This window comes from Hypomesus transpacificus, chromosome 16 (genome assembly GCF_021917145.1).
Source record: "Hypomesus transpacificus isolate Combined female chromosome 16, fHypTra1, whole genome shotgun sequence".
Classification (NCBI taxonomy): Eukaryota; Metazoa; Chordata; class Actinopteri; order Osmeriformes; family Osmeridae; genus Hypomesus; species Hypomesus transpacificus.
In genome coordinates this window covers 3,263,023-3,281,475 of record NC_061075.1, presented here as the reverse complement: position 1 = coordinate 3,281,475, position 18,453 = coordinate 3,263,023, and the positions used below count along the sequence as shown (strand labels likewise).

The 18,453-nt window shown below is 52.5% G+C and overlaps 2 protein-coding genes and 1 non-coding gene across 10 annotated transcripts; 1 reads left to right on the top strand and 2 right to left on the bottom strand.

The window, feature by feature from the left end:
• Positions 1-5,187: 5,187 nt before the first annotated feature.
• On the top strand, positions 5,188-13,171 carry LOC124478479 (calcium homeostasis endoplasmic reticulum protein). 8 transcript variants are annotated; one of them, XM_047036701.1, is made up of 19 exons: positions 5,188-5,356; positions 5,858-6,031; positions 6,691-6,729; positions 7,498-7,664; positions 8,023-8,160; positions 8,305-8,456; positions 8,577-8,688; positions 8,905-8,994; positions 9,131-9,320; positions 9,412-9,572; positions 9,723-10,173; positions 10,273-10,568; positions 10,689-10,822; positions 11,015-11,101; positions 11,221-11,346; positions 11,525-11,680; positions 11,800-11,897; positions 12,267-12,470; positions 12,790-13,171. In XM_047036701.1, the coding sequence occupies exons 1-19, from the start codon at positions 5,332-5,334 to the stop codon at positions 12,825-12,827; spliced, it is 2,838 nt and encodes a 945-aa protein (XP_046892657.1). In that variant the 5' UTR covers positions 5,188-5,331; the 3' UTR covers positions 12,828-13,171. The 8 variants fall into 8 exon arrangements, with proteins under 8 accessions (XP_046892657.1, XP_046892654.1, XP_046892655.1 ...); XM_047036698.1 differs by having other exon boundaries at positions 9,723-10,568; positions 11,803-11,897; XM_047036699.1 differs by having other exon boundaries at positions 9,723-10,568; positions 12,267-12,452.
• c16h19orf44 (chromosome 16 C19orf44 homolog) lies at positions 13,166-18,372 on the bottom strand. The gene is made up of 9 exons (XM_047036705.1): positions 17,027-18,372; positions 16,624-16,910; positions 15,975-16,458; positions 15,343-15,787; positions 14,986-15,065; positions 14,375-14,870; positions 14,165-14,254; positions 13,898-14,064; positions 13,166-13,567 (listed from the first exon to the last, which is right to left on the bottom strand). Exons 1-9 carry the CDS (start codon positions 17,135-17,137, stop codon positions 13,478-13,480), a joined length of 2,250 nt encoding a protein of 749 aa, XP_046892661.1. The 5' UTR covers positions 17,138-18,372; the 3' UTR covers positions 13,166-13,477.
• trnah-gug lies at positions 17,879-17,950 on the bottom strand. Its single transcript has one exon. It is a non-coding gene; the product is annotated as a tRNA-His (tRNA).
• Positions 18,373-18,453: the final 81 nt, after the last annotated feature.

Here is an 18,453-nt window from a genome sequence, read left to right as displayed (position 1 = left end):
TTCTACAGAAATGAAAATCCACTGAAAATAAACAAATATAGTTTGATAGAAGTTTGGGTTTCTGCTTCTTTAATACAACTTTTATTCAACTCATGAGGTTCTGAGTCTGTCTCCCTACCACTCATCCCTTTTCACCCCCCTCCTCCTCTCCCATCCCCTGGGTGTGTGGTGGCAACGTGCCAGCCAGTTAGGGAGATGAGACTCCAATCAATCAGAGCTTCCCAGGGGGCCCCCCTCTCCTGGGCCTAGCCCCATCTCCTGCCCTGGCCTCAGCCCCCAGACTCCTCTGCCCCCCAGCCCCTCTCTGCACCAGATCCAGCCCCAGCCTCATTCTCCTCTCCTCCCCTCCACCTCCCCCACCTCCCCACCTCCCACCCCCAACTGCTCCCTAATTGCCCCTCAGGCTCTGCCGCTGTGGCATATGTTCACATCGGGGCAGGTCTGGGCGCCTGGCCTCCCCCGGCGTGTGAACCTCCCTTCGGGCCAGATGGACTGCCGAGTTGGCCTCCGTGCCAGTGGCCATATGGGCTCTAAGGTCCTGGGAGGGGGAGAGGGTTACCAGGAAAAGAGGTTTAGTCCAGGGATCTGCAGCGTGGGCTGCAATAGAAAGCCTCGTCGGTGTACCTGGAAGTCTTCTGCGGATGACGCACTCCAGGGCAGTGTCCGACACTTCTACAGAATATGGAAATCTCGTTTGAAACAATCCGGGGCGTTGACTACACCCATGATCCCATGGAGCCTGTGTTCCTTCAGGGCAAAAACAGCCGGACTGTGAGGGGAGAGAGAAGCTTAGGGTTTTTTTTTTGTTTGTTTTTTGGTCTTGCCATGTGAGGCAGCAAGTTTATCATGAGGGGATGGAGGAGGAGAGGCTGAGGAAACTCCAAAGAGGAACTGAGTATGGATGAAGAGAAGAGAAAAGGAGCGGGAGAGGAAACGAAAGAGCGTGTGGAAGTGAGAGGGGGAGGGGGTCAGGCAAATAGATGGAGAAATGGTGGGAGGATTATAGAGAGAGAGAGAGAACGGGAGTGGGAATGAAGCAGCAAAAGAGAGAGAGTAGGGGGAGAGCAGGGTTAGAGAGAGAGAGAGAGAGAGAGAGAGAGAGAGAGAGAGAGAGAGAGAGAGAGAGAGAGAGAGAGAGAGAGAGAGAGAGTGTGGGAGAGAAGGAGGGAGTTTCTCAAAGAAAGAAAGGGAAGGTGGGGTGGCTGCTCATCATGGGTAATGATGTAGAAAATCCCCCAATTAGTGCCTTTTCCTGCATCCCAGGATGAGTTCAGAGCCAGGTCCTCTGACAGCTCTGGGATTAGAGGCTGGCTATAGCCCAGTCGGGTCTCCATAGACAGAGCCACTGTCACAACCCAGACCGGGGCTGAGGCTGGGACAGAGGCTGCAGCAGAGGCCGGGGAGGGTCTGGGGCAGAGGCTCTACAGACACTCACTGACCCCTGTGTATCTTTGCACAGTTGGGGACAGGGTCGGGGGGGAGGCTGCAGGGTTGTTGCGGGGGCCGGGGTTTGAGCCGGGGCCGATGACCAGGCTCAATCTGAGGCCGAGGCCGAGGCCAGGGCTTGGGTAGGCATGCGTTGAGCCGGATAGGCACAAAGAAAAGCATGGGAAAGAGTACAGCGGATCAACATAAAAGCTTCTGTTGAGGGCTCTGGCGCGCCAAATCCTACCATCTCCTCTTTTTTTATGATCGTTTTTGAGAGCTGCCTGTAGATTTCTGTCCCCAAAATATAAATTGAGAATAACCCATGTATAAATGACTACAGATGAAAATAGATACAAATGTCATTATATCTGCGAAAATTACAAATGGTGCCGTGTGTGTAAACCTTCATGTCTCGCAGTGGGCTGCTACAGCCTATAGCAGGAAGGCAGCCACATGTCAGCGTCTCCAGATTGTGCATCTGCTCCTTGTCAGCTGCACACGTTCACTCCCCAAACACACCCAATCTAACTCGGACATCGAGATCAATCCAGAATCAATGTCAATCCACATGCTTTGCCGGGAACAATGCGAGGGTAGCAGACACACGGGGCCCGGTCGCCATCTGGGAGCGGGCCGTTTTCCCTGGAGTGTAATCCTGAAGAACACATCGCACTTAAGGAGATTGAAGCTGAGCATCTGACGTCTGGTTCTGCTACGACATGTGATCACTGCGCACTGAAAGCGTTCTCAGAAACCTCAGCTTTGGAATACAGCGGATAATGTCACTTGCCATTGGCTCACTTTGACTTTCTGTGAAACAAAGGTGTAGGTGACTTACCAGCTGAGGAGAGAGAGCTCTTAACCACATTAGCTGGCTTGCAGGTACCACAAAAATAATTAAAGCTGATAATTAAAACTAATTAATTGATTAATTGCTTAGTGTGTTGTCACCCTAACCCCAGGTGGCCTTGGGAGGGGGGAGAGGGGGGTGTGGGGGGGAGGAGTTCAGGGCCAGGCGGGAGTTAACCTGCTGATTGGGAAAACGCGTTGCCCGGGTAGGATAATAGGAGAAAGGAGCGGAATTAATTGGGTTTGATTAAGAGAGCTTTTCAATGGGAGACAGCTTTTTCGCATGACATAATTAGAGGTCAGTGAGTGGGGAGGGGTGTGGGGGGGGGGGGGGGGGATTTTGTTGGCTGGCGCCAGTGTTTGGTGGGCCCCTCCTACGACACACACACGCACACAAACGCGCACACACACATAAACACAAGCTCACTGTTGACCCACGTCACACTTGTGGAGAATCATTTGTGTATTGAGGGTAGCAGATCTCATTCAATTCATTCATCAAGAAAACCAGAGGGAAACCATTGGTTCACTATATCACCTCTGAGCCATTAGGTAGTCATACTGTATGTGTGTGTGTGTGCATGTGCTAAAAACCTTTAGATAACCCCCTGTTCCATTCTGGAACATACACTCCCACAAACATCCACACCCATGCACGCACACACGCATACACCATCAAACCATCATTGTGTAATCTGTCTGATCATAGTGTTTTGAACAATCTGGTTAGCCCTTCCAAAAATATCTAGCCGGCTATTGTTTTCTTAAACACAGCTAGATCACTAGATTACCCATGACCTAGTCCTAAAAGCTACCCGTGTGCTATCTATTTAGATTTAATAGTTACAATAGTTACAGAAGCTTGGGTTAAACCCCCCCCACCCCCCCCCCCCCCCCCACCCCACACACACTCTGTCAGGGGTTAAACTGGGATAGAACCAAGTAAGCCCTACGACAGCCTTCAGGTGGGTGAAAAGGTTAGCAAGGCGTTTTGGCCTTAAATATGTAGCAATGGCGAAAACTGGATGGGGATACGAGTCTCATTATATATAACATTAGCTCCACGGAGGCGCGCTCCTCAAACAGCGCGTGGTCTTTCTCATTAAAACGTGTGTTGTGGTGCGCTACAGGTCTGGAGACCTGACACAAGGCACTGCTTCGACATTTGTCAGCCTGCTGGATAGGTTTATCTAACAAAAACGGTTACACTCGTGCCTTAAGCATCACATTAACGCTCCTCTGCCACACAGTCTCTTTTACTTTATATTTTATTTTGGGGTCAGGTGGCTAAGCGGTTAGGGACTCGGGCTATTAATCAGAAAGTTGTTGGTTCGATTCCCGGCCGTGCTAAATTACGTTGCGTCTTTGGGCATGGCACTGAATTCACCCTACTTGCCTCGGGGAGAATGTCCCTGTACCAACTGTAAATTGCTCTGGATAAGATCGTCTGCTAAATAACTCAATGTAAATGTATTTTATATTGTACAGTTTTGTTGGTATTTTTTTTCTTACTTTTGTATTTAAGGACACACTTTTTAAAGATTCTTATAGGCCTATGTTTAAATATGGGAGGGAGGGGGGGGGCACCGGGCACACATGTTTTCTGATTGGCTTTTTTTACTCAGCCAACTATCATCTCATTTCGTCCATTAATAGGATATAGAGAGACAAGGTGTCCCTTATTAGCCTGGCTGCCAGCTCAACTTCTCCCCGCCCAAAAGAAATTTGTTCGGGAAATTGGGTCTGGAGGGTCTCGTATTGGGGACCAACTACAGAAAACCAGAATCTGGGCGAACCAATGAAATTGCCAGGGCGGGCTTTATACGATGATGGACAGATGATCAACAGTAACGTAATCACCCACGTCACAAACGAGCGCTTAAGTTGAATTCGTTTTGAACAAACATGGCTACTGCTGGAGATCTGGGATGTTGTGATTCTGCCATCGAGTCTGTTTAAGAAGACATCGACAGCGCATTAATTTTGAAAGAGGAACAGAGAGACGCAATCAAGGCATTTGTCGATGGAAAATATGTTTTTGCCGTCCTTCCTACGGGATTCGGTAAAAGTTTAATTTATCAGCTGGCCCCGATGGAGTTGTAATCCTAAACGGAGAACTTCGTATATGCATTGCCCTTTATTTTTTCGCTCAAAAAGGTTGACCGTGTGAACAAGTACTCTCCCTACCCTTAAATTAATTTTACAACACCGGCAAAAATCGTTTGTATTCATTCTTCAAGCATACTTCAAGTCTGCTTGTAGTTTAGTTCTGTTGACAACAACTATGCGGTGCTTAACATACGTCACATACTCTGTTGCTCTGATTGGTTGTAGATCTATCCAATTGAGCGAAGAGGCATTTGTTTTCCAGGCTCGTTTGAAACACGCCCTGTAGTCAAAGCCCAACGGAGAGTTCTCAGACTCATATTCTGACTAGAATTATGAGTATGACAACGTCAGGCTAGTCCCTTATTTCTCTGCGTAAGAAATGGTTGAAATGCGTGTGAAATACAAGATGTTGCGTGAGAACGTGCGAAATGGCTGAAATGCGTGAGTCTCAAGTGGGAATATGGGAATTAATATGGAAATTAAGGCCGGGTCTCCAAACAAATAATTTTCAATAAGGCCTTTGAGCTCAGATGTGTCCGACTGAAGGACAGAGAGAACTGTAGCGCCATCTATACCTCTCATAAGGGACATGCATTTCCACAGTGAATCTGATTTGCAAGTTATATACCTGTATAAATGTACTCTGAACTGTTTCTCTGTTTCTCTTTATCACCCACACGCATATATGTGCTCGCGGAAGATATTCCACGCAAAAATTCGTTCTCCAAGTTCACAAAGTATCACCAGGTGGCGCTGTTTATGTTTTGCCCTCCTCAATTTGACCCATAGAAAGTGCTTCCGGGGCTTCTGACGTCTCTGGAAATGCTGTTGTAATTGTTGGTGGTCACAAAGTTTTAGGCGGTATATCTCAACCCAGTTTTGTTCGTTCTAATTTCGCACATATTTTGGGGTTCAGCGGGTACGCTGTAACCGAAAAAGACCAAGATGGATATCCCCACTCCACCTGAAGGTTAGCATGCATGCTATGTATTTCATTATGGCCACCGGCGCTAGCTTGCAATAGCTATGCTCGGTAGGCTAGCTACCGAGTAACCAACAATAGTATCATGAACCAGTTTTCTAGCCAGACAGTTTATTCCTTAGACGATGGTTTGGCAATCTGTAGTAAAATAAATATTATATTTATCATGTAATCTGTTCAAATGACCTTTTGTAACTAGCCACAGCCTGTATAACCCATGTCATTCATTAATATTTATGCTGGTGAGGATGGAAACACGAGTCTAGCAGGTAGAGTGAATGACAAGGGGGTTAGTGAAGATCAAGGTACAGAAGTGAGATCTAATATCTTGTATCGTCATCAACTCGCAACCCACCGTTAAATTAGAGTTGTCTTTTTAGTACACAGCTTGGGGAGAAAGACGTTAAGCAAATTGCGCTTCGGCAGAAAACAATGTCATTATGCAGCTACACTCCCTAAACCGGTGTCTGTGCTCCCGTCTCTCTGCAGATCAGGAACTGAGAAATGTCATTGACAAGCTGGCCCAGTTTGTGGCAAGGAACGGCCCAGAGTTTGAGAAGATGACCATGGAGAAGCAGAAAGATAACCCCAAGTTCTCCTTCCTCTTTGGGGGAGACTTCTTTGGCTATTACAGGTGCAAGCTGGCAATGGAACAAGGACAGCGTATGTATATTCTTACTCCCTGTACACATATTTCACTCCATCATCTAGGAAATACTTTATTTTTGAGAACACCCAATGAATGATCTACACACAGCCAAACCATCAGTATACTGACACAGGCACATTTGTTGATATTTACTGGTTAAAGCTACAGTTACGGTTAGTAGATGGCTAGATGAGCATCTGCAGTGTTTGCTATTGTGATAAGGGTATTAAAGGGTTTAAATTAGGACAGAACGTATTAAGGGTGTGTTAAAGGTGGAATATTAGGTCAGAACATATTAGGGGTGTGTTAAAGGTGTAATATTAGGTCAGAACATATGTGTTAAAGGTGTAATATTAGGTCAGAACATATTAGGGGTGTGTTAAAGGTGTAATATTAGGTCAGAACATGTTAGGGGTGTAATAAAGGTGTTATTTGAGGTGAGTATGTTAGGGGTGTATTAAAGGTGTCATTTGAGGTGGGTATGTTAGGGGTGTATTAAAGGTGTCATTTGAGGTGAGTATGTTAGGGGTGTATTAAAGGTGTCATTTGAGGTGGGTATGTTAGGGGTGTATTAAAGGTGTCATTTGAGGTGGGTATGTTAGGGGTGTATTAAAGGTGTCATTTGAGGTGGGTATGTTAGGGGTGTATTAAAGGTGTGCTTCTCTCCATGTAGATCCCTCTACCCTCGATTGTGAAGATTATAAAGTGGAAGGTATTTACAGATTAGATTACCGAGACAAATGTAAATTGTGTAAAAAAAAAAAAAAAAGAATGTCCCGAACCTGCACATGATTCATTTTTTTATTTTTTTGCTTAAAGCTTCTTATATTGTTCTTTCATGTTGTTGTATGTATGTGGGTGTCAGGAAGATGGGGGTTGGTGAAAGATGAGGGGGTGTTAGGGAGATGTAGGTGTGGCTTCAGGAGCCATGTTGTATTGGTACCTTTTGCCCCTCTGTTAATATCTGATGATAACAGCCTCAATCTTGCCATTTTGCGTCAGATAATCATTTTTATATGTGGTCAGCACTGGTGTTTTCCCAAATGTGTGCCGAGAAATGCTTGAGAACAAGAAAGACGGCAGCTACTCTTCGTTGACAAGCTAGTTTCCGAAAATCTTTCATTTTTTAATTTATTTTCATGGCTTGTTACTTAAGGCTGTTGCACATGACTCCAGGATGAGAATGGAAGCACTTCTTGCATGAAGCTGGCCGCATGTTTCAGCCCAAAGCTCTCTTTCAATTCCAGCTTTGTCTCTGGAATCATCATTGATCAATCGTTGGTTCAGGAATCAATTGTAAAATGTCACTTTGCCATGGGTGCAAATGAGAAATTGTACTGCACCCATTACAATGACAATGATGGTGTTTGTCAAATGTTTGCCCATCATATATGTGTAGCAGCCTATATTTGTATGTGATCTATAATTGAGCGATTGTGATATATGACGCAAACCCGTTCTGTCCTAACTTTTCTTCCAGATATGTATCAACCTCCTGGGAAGGAGGTCCTAGACGTCCCTCCACCAATGGCCATCCTGCCCCCGCCTCCCATTCCACCTCCGGCCGCGCCCTCTATCGATGACCTCATCCAGCAGAGCCAGTGGAACCTCCAGCAGCAGGAACAGCACTTGCTGACCCTTAGACAGGTATGCCTGTCTAGGACTGCTCGGGCTTCCACACGACCTTCCCCGGAGAAGTCACTGAAACACAGTTATCTGTTGAGTGGAGCACAGGCATTTACATGTAACATGCCACATAACCAGTCAAATACGAGCAAATACGATGATGCTTCATTAATCCCCAGGCGGTGGCCATGCACTCATAAAGTTTGGCCATGGATTACTTATTAACAAAGTGATATATGCCCGATTTTTGTTGCCAAGACAAAAAGGAACAGGAAGCCCCTTTAAGAATACTTCCTGGGGGCACAGGACGGGGGGCTGCTAACGGGGGGCTGCTAACGGAGGGCTGCTAACGAGGGGCCGTTGTGCCGTGTGTCTCCAGGAGCAGGTGACGGCGGCCATTGCCCTGGCCGTGGAGCAGCAGACCCAGAAGCTGCTGGTGGAGACGCAGCAGGACGTGACCGAGTTCGACAACCTGCTGCAGCCCATCATCGACACCTGCACCAAGGACGCCATCTCGGTAGGATAGCCCCGACCCCCCCACGTCGCGGTAGCCATTTTGTTGACTCCATATTTTAGCCGTACGCGCAACATGCTGATCTTGACTGCCCCTGGCTGTCTGTCTCTCTTTTCCTCCCTCCCCCCCGCCCTACCCCCTCCCCAGGCCGGCAAGAACTGGATGTTCACCAACGCCAAGTCCCCCCCGCACTGCGAGCTCATGTGCTCCCACCTCCGCAACCGCATCACCGCCGACTCCGCCCACTTCGAGCTGCGCCTGCACCTGATCTACCTGACCAACGACGTCCTCCACCACTGGTAGGCGGAGCCCCGGTTGCCTCCGGCAACTGACGGACCGACCGCCCTCTCCCATTGGGGTCCGCCGGGCCCTCCTCGCCTGGTCGAGTTAACGCTGTCCCATGTGTCTCCTCCTCCCAGCCAGAGGAAGCACCAGAGAGACCTGCTGGCGGCGCTGCAGAAGGTGGTGGTGCCCATCTACTGCACCAGCTTCCTGGCCGTGGAGGAAGACAAGCAGCAGAAGATCACCAGGGTGAGAGAGACAGAGAGAGAGAGAGAGAGGAGAGGCCCTGTTTTTTCTTCCCTACGCCACCCTCGAAAGAACGGCACCACAAATCCGGAGAGAGAACGATTTCCTACATTTCCCCCCCCTTGTCCTTGCGAGGACGGCGCGGCTCCGCCCCAGTCTCGGCCCGCCCGGTCGCCGTCGGCACCAGTAACCCCCCGTGTCGACCTCTTGTGTCCGCAGCTCCTGCAGCTTTGGGAGAAGAACGGCTACTTTGACGAGGTCACCATCCAGCAGCTGAAGAGCCCCGCCCTGGGGCTGGGCCAGTACCAGGTGGGAGTACCCCCCCCCCCCCCCCCCCCGGAGCCCTCTCCGCACGGACACTCAAACACAGTCTGGATCCGAATGGTAGAAAGCCTACCGTAGCAGCACACCAACCTCTCCTCCTCCTCTCCATGCCCCCCTCCAGGCCTCCCTGATCACGGAGTACGCGGCGGTGGTCCAGCCCGTGCAGATGGCCTTCCAGCAGCAGATCCAGACCCTGAAGACCCAGCACGAGGAGTTTGTCTCCAACCTGAAGCAGCAGAGCGGCGGCGGCCCTCAGCTGGCCCCGCAGGATTCGGACGCCAAGACCCCCGCCCCCATGGCCCCGCAGCCTGGTGAGGAGGGCACGCACACACACACACACACTGGCATTCACACGCTCCGAATCGCCTCGTCTCGCCCCTGACATCTCCGGCGTGTGACCAGGTGAAGGGAAGCCGCCCATGTCGGGCCCCCCTCCGGGTGACTACGACGGGGCCCCCTCCAGACCCTCGGACCCCAACCCCAGCGGGCCCCCCGACCACCCCTCCTCCAAATCGGGGTGGTTTGACAACCAGCACATGTCTGGCTGGAACCTGAACCAGCCGGTAAGAACAGCCCCCCCCCCGACCCCTGTTTAGCCATCTGTGGTGACGCGGTGCAACGTGCTGTCACGACGTAAGCCCAAATCCTGAGCAGACACCATGGATAAGTCAGTCTGACCTGTCTCGTCTGTCTTTTCTTTCCTCCCCTCCCAGCCCCCCTTCGACCCCTCGCAGGCCCCCCCCCCCTGCCCCCCCTGGAACAGCCACGAGGGCATGTGGAACGAGCAGAGGGACCCCAGCTGGAGCGGCGGCCCGCCCAGGGAGGGGGGCCCGTGGAGCGGACCGGGCCAGTCCGACGCGCCGCCGGCCTGGAACAACCAGTACGACCAGCCGCCCTGGAACAACCAGGGGTCCGACCAGCCGCCCTGGGGCCAGCGGGAGCCGCCGTTCCCCCCTCGCATGCAGAGGCCCCCCCACTTCCGGGGGCCCTTCCCCCCGCCGCACCAGCAGCCCCCGCCGTTCAACCAGCCGCCCCCGCCACCGCACAACTTCGGACGCTTCCCCCCCAGGTTCATGCAGGACGACTTCCCCCCCCGGCACCACTTTGAGCGGCCGCCCTACCCCCCCCACCGCTTTGACTACCCCCAGGGCGAGTTCCAAGGAGGTGAGGCGATTTTTGAGCCGCAGCGCGGGCGTCGATCATGTAACCCGTCAGCCGTGTCTTATCTCTCCAACCCCCCTCTCCTCCACGCTGCCGATGCAGACATGGGCCCGCCCCCCCACCACCACCCCAGCCAGAGGCTGCCCCCTCCGGGCATGGGGGGCGGCGGCGGTGGCGGCGGCGGAGGAGGAGGCGGGGGGGGCGGCGGGGGCACGGAGCACCCCCCGTGGGGGGGGAACCAGCACCAGGACTTCGGCCCGCCGCCGCACGGCTTCAACGGCCAGTCGCCCCACATGAGGCGCCAGCCGCCGGCCCACGTGGCCCAGGACGACCCCAGCCTGGTGCCCAACGTGCCCTACTTCGACCTGCCCGCCGGCCTCATGGCTCCCCTCGTCAAGGTGAGGGCTCGGGGGGGGGTCCGCTCGTGGCGCGTGGCCATCGTCGGTCACTTCTTTTCCTCCTCCTCGCCTCATCCTCTTCTCTCTCCCCCCCCCCCCCCCCCCCCCCCCCCCCCGCAGTTGGAGGACCACGACTACAAAGCTCTGGACCCCAAGGACATCCGCCTGCCCCCCCCCATGCCCCCCAGCGACCGCCTGCTGGCGGCGGTGGAGGCCTTCTACAGCCCCCCCTCCCACGACAGGCCCCGGAACAGGTACACACGCACACGCCCTTACTGAATGTATTTACACACAGCCCACCCGTCCATCTACAAACAGTCTTTTCTAACCCACCCTTTGGTAAAGGTAAACACACACGACTTATCGGATGTATTTGTCTCCTACTCACACACACACACACACACACACACCCCGGCCCAAGTACCATGTGTGTTGTCTTCTCCTAGCGAGGGCTGGGAGCAGAACGGCCTGTACGAGTTCTTCAGAGCCAAGATGAGAGCCAGGAGGAAAAAGGGACAGGAGAAACGCAACAGGTCAGACCCCCCCCCCCCCCCCCCACCTGCCACACACACACACACACACCCCACCTAGCACACACACACACACACACCCCTTCATCGTAGTGACACCCCCCCCCCCCTGCCTCCTCCAGTACTCGTGGAGGCAGCAGGTCCAGGAGTCGCTCTCGGAGTCGGGGCAGGTCTTCCTCTCGCTCGTCCTCCAGGTCCTCCAAGTCCTCCCGCTCCTCCTCCAGGTCCCGCTCCTACTCCCGCTCCAGGTAACACACGCACACTTTCACACACACACACAACACACACTCAGAGGGCACGCCTCTGCGGTCCGTGTTACGCTCTCATAGCATTGTCACTGGCACACGCGTTTACAAACGCACGTGTCTTCCTAAGTCAGTCACACACACACACCCTCACCCTCCACGTGTGTGTCCGTCTCCTCAGGAGCAGGTCCAGGTCTCGCTCGCGCTCCCGTTCCCGCTCGCGCTCCCCCGACAAGAGACGCCACGCCTCGTCCTCCTCCGCCGCTGTGGCCTCCACCGCCGCCGCTGCCGCCTCCTCCACTGCCTCCACCAAGACCCAGAGTGCTGCCTCCCCACCGTAAGACACGCACACACACACACAGTCTCTCTGTCTGTTTAGCATATTAGCAGTGAGGCTGTGCTGTGATGCTAACAGACCCCCCCTTCTCCTCCCCCCCCCCCCCCCCCCCCACACAGCAGCACCTCAGGCCTGGGCTCGGCCCCCCCCTCCAACCTGCCTCCTGAACTCCGCCTCGGGGAGGAAAACAGGGGACACCAGCTGCTGATGAAGATGGGTATGGACCTCACACACACTCGTAGTATTCTTTATTTGTCCTATTAGTCGTATTTGGATGCACCGCCAACCGACCCACTCGATGACTCGCAGTATGTCAGGTGGGGAGTCAGGTGGCTCAGCGGGTAGAGCATTGGGCTAGTAATCTGAAGGTTGCAAGTTCAATTCCCGGCCGGTGCACATGACGTTGTGTCCTTGGGCACTTCACCCTACTTGCCTCGGGGAGAATGTCCCTGTGCTTCCTGTAAGTTGCTCTGGATAAGAGCGTCTGCTAAATGACTAAATGTAAATGTACGTGTGGAAAGTCGTGGATGTATTTTACCGTGTTAAACAGTGCCTTCTATTCTGTGTGTGTGCGGCCACGCTCCAGGTTGGAGCGGCTCGGGGGGTCTGGGGGCGAAGGAGCAGGGCATCCAGGACCCCATCAAGGGGGGCGACATCCGCGACAAGTGGGACCAGTACAAGGGGGTGGGCGTGTCCCTGGACGACCCGTACGAGAACTACCGCAGGAACAAGAGCTACAACTTTGTGGCGCGTATGAAGGCCCGGGAGGAAGGTATGGCGGAGGGGCCGAGTGAGTTCAGTTTTTACTTCCACACCCTCTCACACTGTCCCATCCACATTGTAGGACGCACCCCCTGTCCAACACTCACTGCCACCCACTGTAGAACGACGCACCCCCTGTCCAACACACACTGCCACCCACTGTAGAACGACGCACCCCCTGTCCAACACTCACTGCCACCCACTGTAGAACAAAGCACCCCCTGTCCAACACACACTGCCACCCACTGTAGAACGACGCACCCCCTGTCCAACACACACTGCCACCCACTGTAAAACGACACACCACTGTCAACAGCAGAGGGGATGATTATCTCGTTTTTCCGCAGTCAATCGGGAAGCGCCGGAAGCCCCGCCCGCAGAGTGATGAGGAGCGAGAAGGGATCACCTCCCCCCCCCCCCTCTTCGCACAGTCGGATTTGTAAACACAACAACTGTCCCGTTAGCAGCTCCCCTACAATCCAGGAAGTCGTTCTCTTTAAGCCTACGGGGGGGGGGGATTTTGAATGTCGCCGTTTGTGTGTTTTTAGTGTCATTTGGTTTTCTGGTCATGGGACAGTATGTGAAAGAGCTGGATGTATTGACCGAGTTGTGCTCTCCTTTGTATAATAATAAAACGGAAAACTCACAATTGTCACATGTCATTATGGCATAACTGAAGTTTCCTTTCACCTAACACATTGTAGAGAAATAAATCACTTTTTCTTTTTACTTTGCTGTGTGAGCATTTATTACAGAAGCACAATCGTGACTGGCATACACTTTTCAGTAATCAGTTTTACAGCAAAATAGATTTGTGGCACTAGAATACATCGAGGTTTTATAAAGATATCTACATCTCTCATGCAAACCCTTTTCATTGAACTGCCCGCAAACACAACGGTCAAAATAAATACATGATTACGTCACGACAGTCCTTTTGGTTCGGAGGTAACATCACAACACTACAGAAAGCCACACGATTCAAGTTTCCCAAGTAGAAAAATAGAGTCTCGTCAAAGTTGAGGTCCAGGAAGTCTAGATGTAGTGGTAGTCTCTCATCTCCTGCAGCACCTCCTCCAGCGCTTCCTCCAGGGTCAGTCTGGGAGGCTTGTGACAGCGGATAAACTACAACACACAATGCAACACACTCAGCACAGAACGGCCGTGGTCCAGCACATTCTCAGCTTCCAGAGATGTGATTCCTGGACGGGGTTCGGGGGCGTGTATGCATGCACATGCCAGCGCCCTTCGACCCTGGTCCCCTGTCCTGTATGTTCTAGATGTTTCCACGCTCCGACACGCCCGTTTTCAAACGACTCGCGTGTTCCATCGAGCGCTGCAGAAGCCGGACGGCGTGTAGCGGGTGTGTCGGAGCCGGGAAACATCTAGAACACGCCGAACGGCGGGCCCTGGGGACCAGGGTTGAAGACCTCAGTCCGGTGTGTGCGGCCCCACCTCCTTGGTGCCCTCCAGGGTGGTGTAGGTGTAGTCCGCAGGCTCCAGGCTCTGTAGCAGGGACGAGTGCAGGGACCGGTTGGCCTGCACATAGTGTCTGGTGAGGGACAGCTGCTCCCTCAGCATGTCGTTCAGGGCAAAGACCGCAGGACTGTAGGCGCTGAGGGCTGAGTCGACACACACACACACACAGGTTGGATATAACGGAACTCGGATATAAAAAGGTCGATATTCTAGATGTTTCTTCCGGTGTTTCTTTGGACTCACCCTCCACAGCCTCCGCACTGACGGTGTGACTGGCCACAGGGGTGGGGTCCACATAAGCCATCCCTATGGCAGGGCCCAGCGACGCAAAGCCTGGGGGGTGGGGGGAGGGTGGGGGAGAGGTGAAGAGCATTCAAAAGATGTTCTAAAAGGGTTCCCCCCGGACTCATGCCACTAGGGGTCGTCGTGTCCTGAAAGAGACAGACCACTGACCAGAGTGTGACCAGGCGTAGGTCAAGCCGTCTGGCTGGGTCTGCGAGGCCGTCTCCCTGACGACTGGGCCCGGGGGGCGGGTCTGGGCGCGGCGGGGAGGGGTGACGGTGCGAGACGAGGAGTCGGAGCCAGACGGGGATCTGGACGCCCGGCTGATTGTGCTGTCGCTTTGTGATTCGTCGTCTGCCCTGCTGTCCTGCCCGTCATAGGATCGGGACCGGGACTGACTCCTCCTCTCCGATAGGCTGTGGGAGTAGTCAGCGTAGCGGCCGTGCAACCTATCAGAGTCGGAGACTCGACGCTGCTTGCCCTCCAAGGTCTCCTCCTCGTCTCCCAGGTGCTCCGAGATGTCGTTGGCGCTCGCGTCCTCCTCCGTCCTGACCCCGCTCTCAAAGTCGCTCTCGTAGCTCAGGGCCCCTTCCTCCTGCGCCTCCTCAGAGGGCTCCTCTTCTCGAGGTCGGGGAGAGGCCCCCTGTTGTGACCCTTGGGTCTCCGTCTGCAATAGAACGCAACGTCAAACCTCTTATAATAAGGGCCTGTTTCAAGCCTACTCTAACGTGGTTTGCCGCTACCGACAACAGATGTGTTCTTTGGACTTTCAATGCTGCTACCTTTTTCTTTGCTGGCCTTTCGGTGTCTCCGAGGGTTACAGGAGCCAGGTCATCCAGTGACATGATTTTTATCTTGAAGTCTGCAGAGAAGGCCAAACTATTACAGGCATTGCAAACATTCACTCACAAGTGTTACATATGCTGCTAGTGTAGCTGATAACAGCAGAGAGAAAGACAAGAGTTGAACTTTGTACCTGCTAGTCCAACTGAGATGCATGAAAGGGAAACATACTAAATCTATTATTGTGCCACTCTTGAAGGAAATTACAGTTCAAAGGAAAGTGTATTTACTTAAGACGTATTTTAATGCTAAAACTGCAGACACACATCCTTAACCGCAAACACATGACGTCTCACCATCAGACACGCCACTCTGCTCACTGATGGCATCATCCGAGTCCAGGGCCTCGGGATAGAGCTCCGCCAGGGAGCCCAGGGCCTCGGGATGGAGCTCCGCCAGGGAGCCCAGGGCCTCGGGATGGAGCTCCGCCAGGGAGCCCAGGGCCTCGGGGAAGAGCTCCTCCAGGGAGCGCACATCACTGCGGTCTGAGGCAGAGGAGAGTGAGCGTCTGAGGGGCCTGCTCCGAAGGGAGCCCGTCCGGCCTGGGAAGGGGCCCTCCGGGGACCGGGGGAGGGGGGAGAGGGAGGGACTGGGCGGGGCCTGGGGGCGGCTGGAGAACCCCAAGCGGTCCGGGGACCCTCGGAGAGAGGAGGGCGGGGAGCGCGACAGCCTTCTCGCTGAAGAGGCTCTACCAACCAAGGGAGGGGAGGGCGAGATCTTCGGGATTCCCTTCCTGAAGGACTAGAAAGAAAACGAGAACTTGTTAGGCTGGTTAGGAGTTATACATGGTAGAGTGACCGTCACGAAGCACAGCAAAAGCAACGACCTCCTCAGGGACTGCTTTTGACGCCTTGGTCAGGACGACGCCATGATGACACGCAATATCAATGGAAAGTGAGTGAAGACTCACACAGCAGATCTCGTCTACCTTTCTAGGGATGTTCTGTGACGCTCCCCTGAGGTCGGTCAACAGACTGTCTTCTGGCGATTCAAACGAGCCTCCTAACAGCTGCCTCATGTCCTCCTCATCACTGTCCAGAGTTACACCCCGATTGGCTGCGGCCAATTGTGAGGCTTTGGAACCGCCCAATGGCGTGGCAGCTTTGAAACTAGCCTCGGGGCCCTTAGGTGCCACCGTGGGTGCGTTAGCAGCGGTAGCGAGCGTCGTAGCTGTGGTCGTCGGGGTCTTGGTCTTCAGGAAGCGTTTGCCCTTCATGCTCAGGTCACTGCTGGACTGGGCCGACAGGGACAGGGGAGTTTCCTGAGCGGTGGGGCCGGGCGTGGAGCCTCTGTTTGGGGCTGAAGACGGAGGTCCGTCTCTGGCCTGCTGGCGGTTACGGATGCGGTCCTCGATGAGAGCCAGCCTGCTCAGCGCCGTGCTTTGGGAACTCCGTTGGGAGGACGCCACATATCTGCAGAGAGAGCAACGACATTTGCTCAATGCATAGCCCGTCTGTACCTTTTCGTTTTTTGACCAATACATATTCTGATTGTAAAACAATTTCACGAATAGCATGTGTTTACTAACGAACAACTACTCCTAGTCAGTTGCCTCCTCTAAGTCTCTTGTCCTGTACCTGGGTTCAGGGTGCTGGGTCTGGGTCTTGCTGAGTGCTGGAGACAGGCTGCTAGCCGCGGCGGGGGGGGCTTTCTTCAGGAACCTGCTCCCTCCTCCAGCCCCAACTCCAGAGCTCTCAGGTGCTGGAGGAGGAGGACTGGGGTGTTCCCGCTTCCCCAGCCGTCGGGCTGCAGTGGGGCGAATGATGTCATGGCTCACTGTCCCCTCAGAAGACAGGTCACTAAGGTCCTGGAACGAGGTCTGTCTGGTTTGTAAAGCTGTCTTGGCGACTCCATCCAATGAACTCTGAGGATTTGGGGATAGTATTAGAATCTATCCGCGGTGATTAGCTATAAGCGTTGCTTTTCAAATACGATACACATTAGCAGCTATCTGTGACAACATGTTTGAGTCCAACTCACTGTTGATCTTTTCGCCTCCCATGGTTCTGGGACGGTGTTGCCAAACTTCCGGCCGGAGAGCTGGGCTTGTGCCCGTTCCAGAGCTGAACTTCGGGCACCGCGATTCCACATGCGTGTCTAGTCTGTTGGTGTTCTCCACCACACAGCTGATATAAAATGAGGTTATATAAGGTTCCTTGTTGTCACCGACTTACCTGATTGGGGTCTCATTATTCAAGGGTGTTTGGACTCTTTATTACGATTTATTATTGAAAATGTATAAATCATAATAAATGGACAAAAAAAAAGAACTTATACTGATAGAGCCAGGCCAGCTAGCTGTAGCAACAAGCTTTCCTAGTTTGCGTGAGCAGCCATACACGGGCTTTGTACAAAGTATCCATTTCGCTCGAACGTGTCCAGTCTGAAACAGAAATTGTAGCCATCTAAATGACCAATAAAAGCCACTTCAACAAACTACCGTTACAATGTAACCAGCTTCCATAAAGCGGCGTCCTCAGTATCCATGGTACAAACGGGTATTTTTTACACAGGATGACATCATTTCGAAGCGACTCTACGGAAAGCTGAAAGACTCAAGGTTTTCTCAAAGGTGCAGATCTTTCGTTGACGTTTCAAACATTTCTGCGATTTAACGTTTTTTTAATAGGGTAATCGTCAAGTTGGTTTGATTCGACTGTTTAATCGATTGTTTCGTTAATCAATAATCCAAGTTCAGGGGGGTTTAAACTTTCCGCTGTATCCGGGTGACACCTGGAAATAGTTTCAATTGACAACTCACATGAAATAATTTAATGGCTTCATCAGTCTTTGAAGTGAACTTAATGTAAACAGTCAAGAGTGCTTAAAAACTGCCGTGACCCGGATTCAAACCGGGGTTGCTGCGGCCACAACGCAGAGTACTAACCACTATACGATCACGGCGAGCTATCCGTCTCGATTGATAAGGAAGTAAAGATTCCATTAGTGGTCTCACCACTAAATCAGTTGGCTATAGCCTACCTCAGAGCACTGAAAGAGCCCTATTTAGTAATTCGCTTTAGGGTTTAAACCTCAAACAAAATGAAAACAAGCGATTAACTGCAATTAAATGATCATTTGTCTTTTGATTACAGCATACTTTTGTTAATCCATGAAGGCTGCATTTAATTGAGCTATGGTTTGGTTTGCAATACATTTGACTCAGTGTTCCATAATTGTTTATTAACGTCTTGTATTCACAGTGTCCGAGGCTTAAATACAGCTGTAGGATCAGTTGTCCTTCCTAGTGATCATTCCTTCATTTGATCAACTTGTTAAGCATTGAATTGACCTGAGTCCAGGGTATGTTTGTTTGCGTCATTCATCTCCGAAGTGCTGTCGATGTAATCCGAGCACTTCCGAAAGGTAACTCGTGGTTTCATCTCATTGGTTAGGATTTTGTCCAA

What these genes read in the sequence shown, in the direction of transcription:
- LOC124478479 (XM_047036697.1), top strand. Translation starts at nt 5,332, where the DNA reads ATGGATATCCCCACTCCACCTGAAG. An exon ending in TATCCCCACTCCACCTGAAG is followed by an intron (nt 5,357 to 5,857) that starts GTTAGCATGCAT and finishes GTCTCTCTGCAG; the next exon opens with ATCAGGAACTGAGAAATGTC. An exon ending in GCTGGAACCTGAACCAGCCG is followed by an intron (nt 9,573 to 9,722) that starts GTAAGAACAGCC and finishes CTCCCCTCCCAG; the next exon opens with CCCCCCTTCGACCCCTCGCA.
- c16h19orf44 (XM_047036705.1), bottom strand. Translation starts at nt 17,137, where the DNA reads ATGTGGAATCGCGGTGCCCGAAGTTCAGCTCTGGAACGGGCACAAGCC. An exon ending in GCAGAGTGGCGTGTCTGATG is followed by an intron (nt 15,066 to 15,342) that starts GTGAGACGTCAT and finishes CCTTCTCTGCAG; the next exon opens with ACTTCAAGATAAAAATCATG. An exon ending in CAGTGCGGAGGCTGTGGAGG is followed by an intron (nt 14,065 to 14,164) that starts GTGAGTCCAAAG and finishes GTGTCGACTCAG; the next exon opens with CCCTCAGCGCCTACAGTCCT.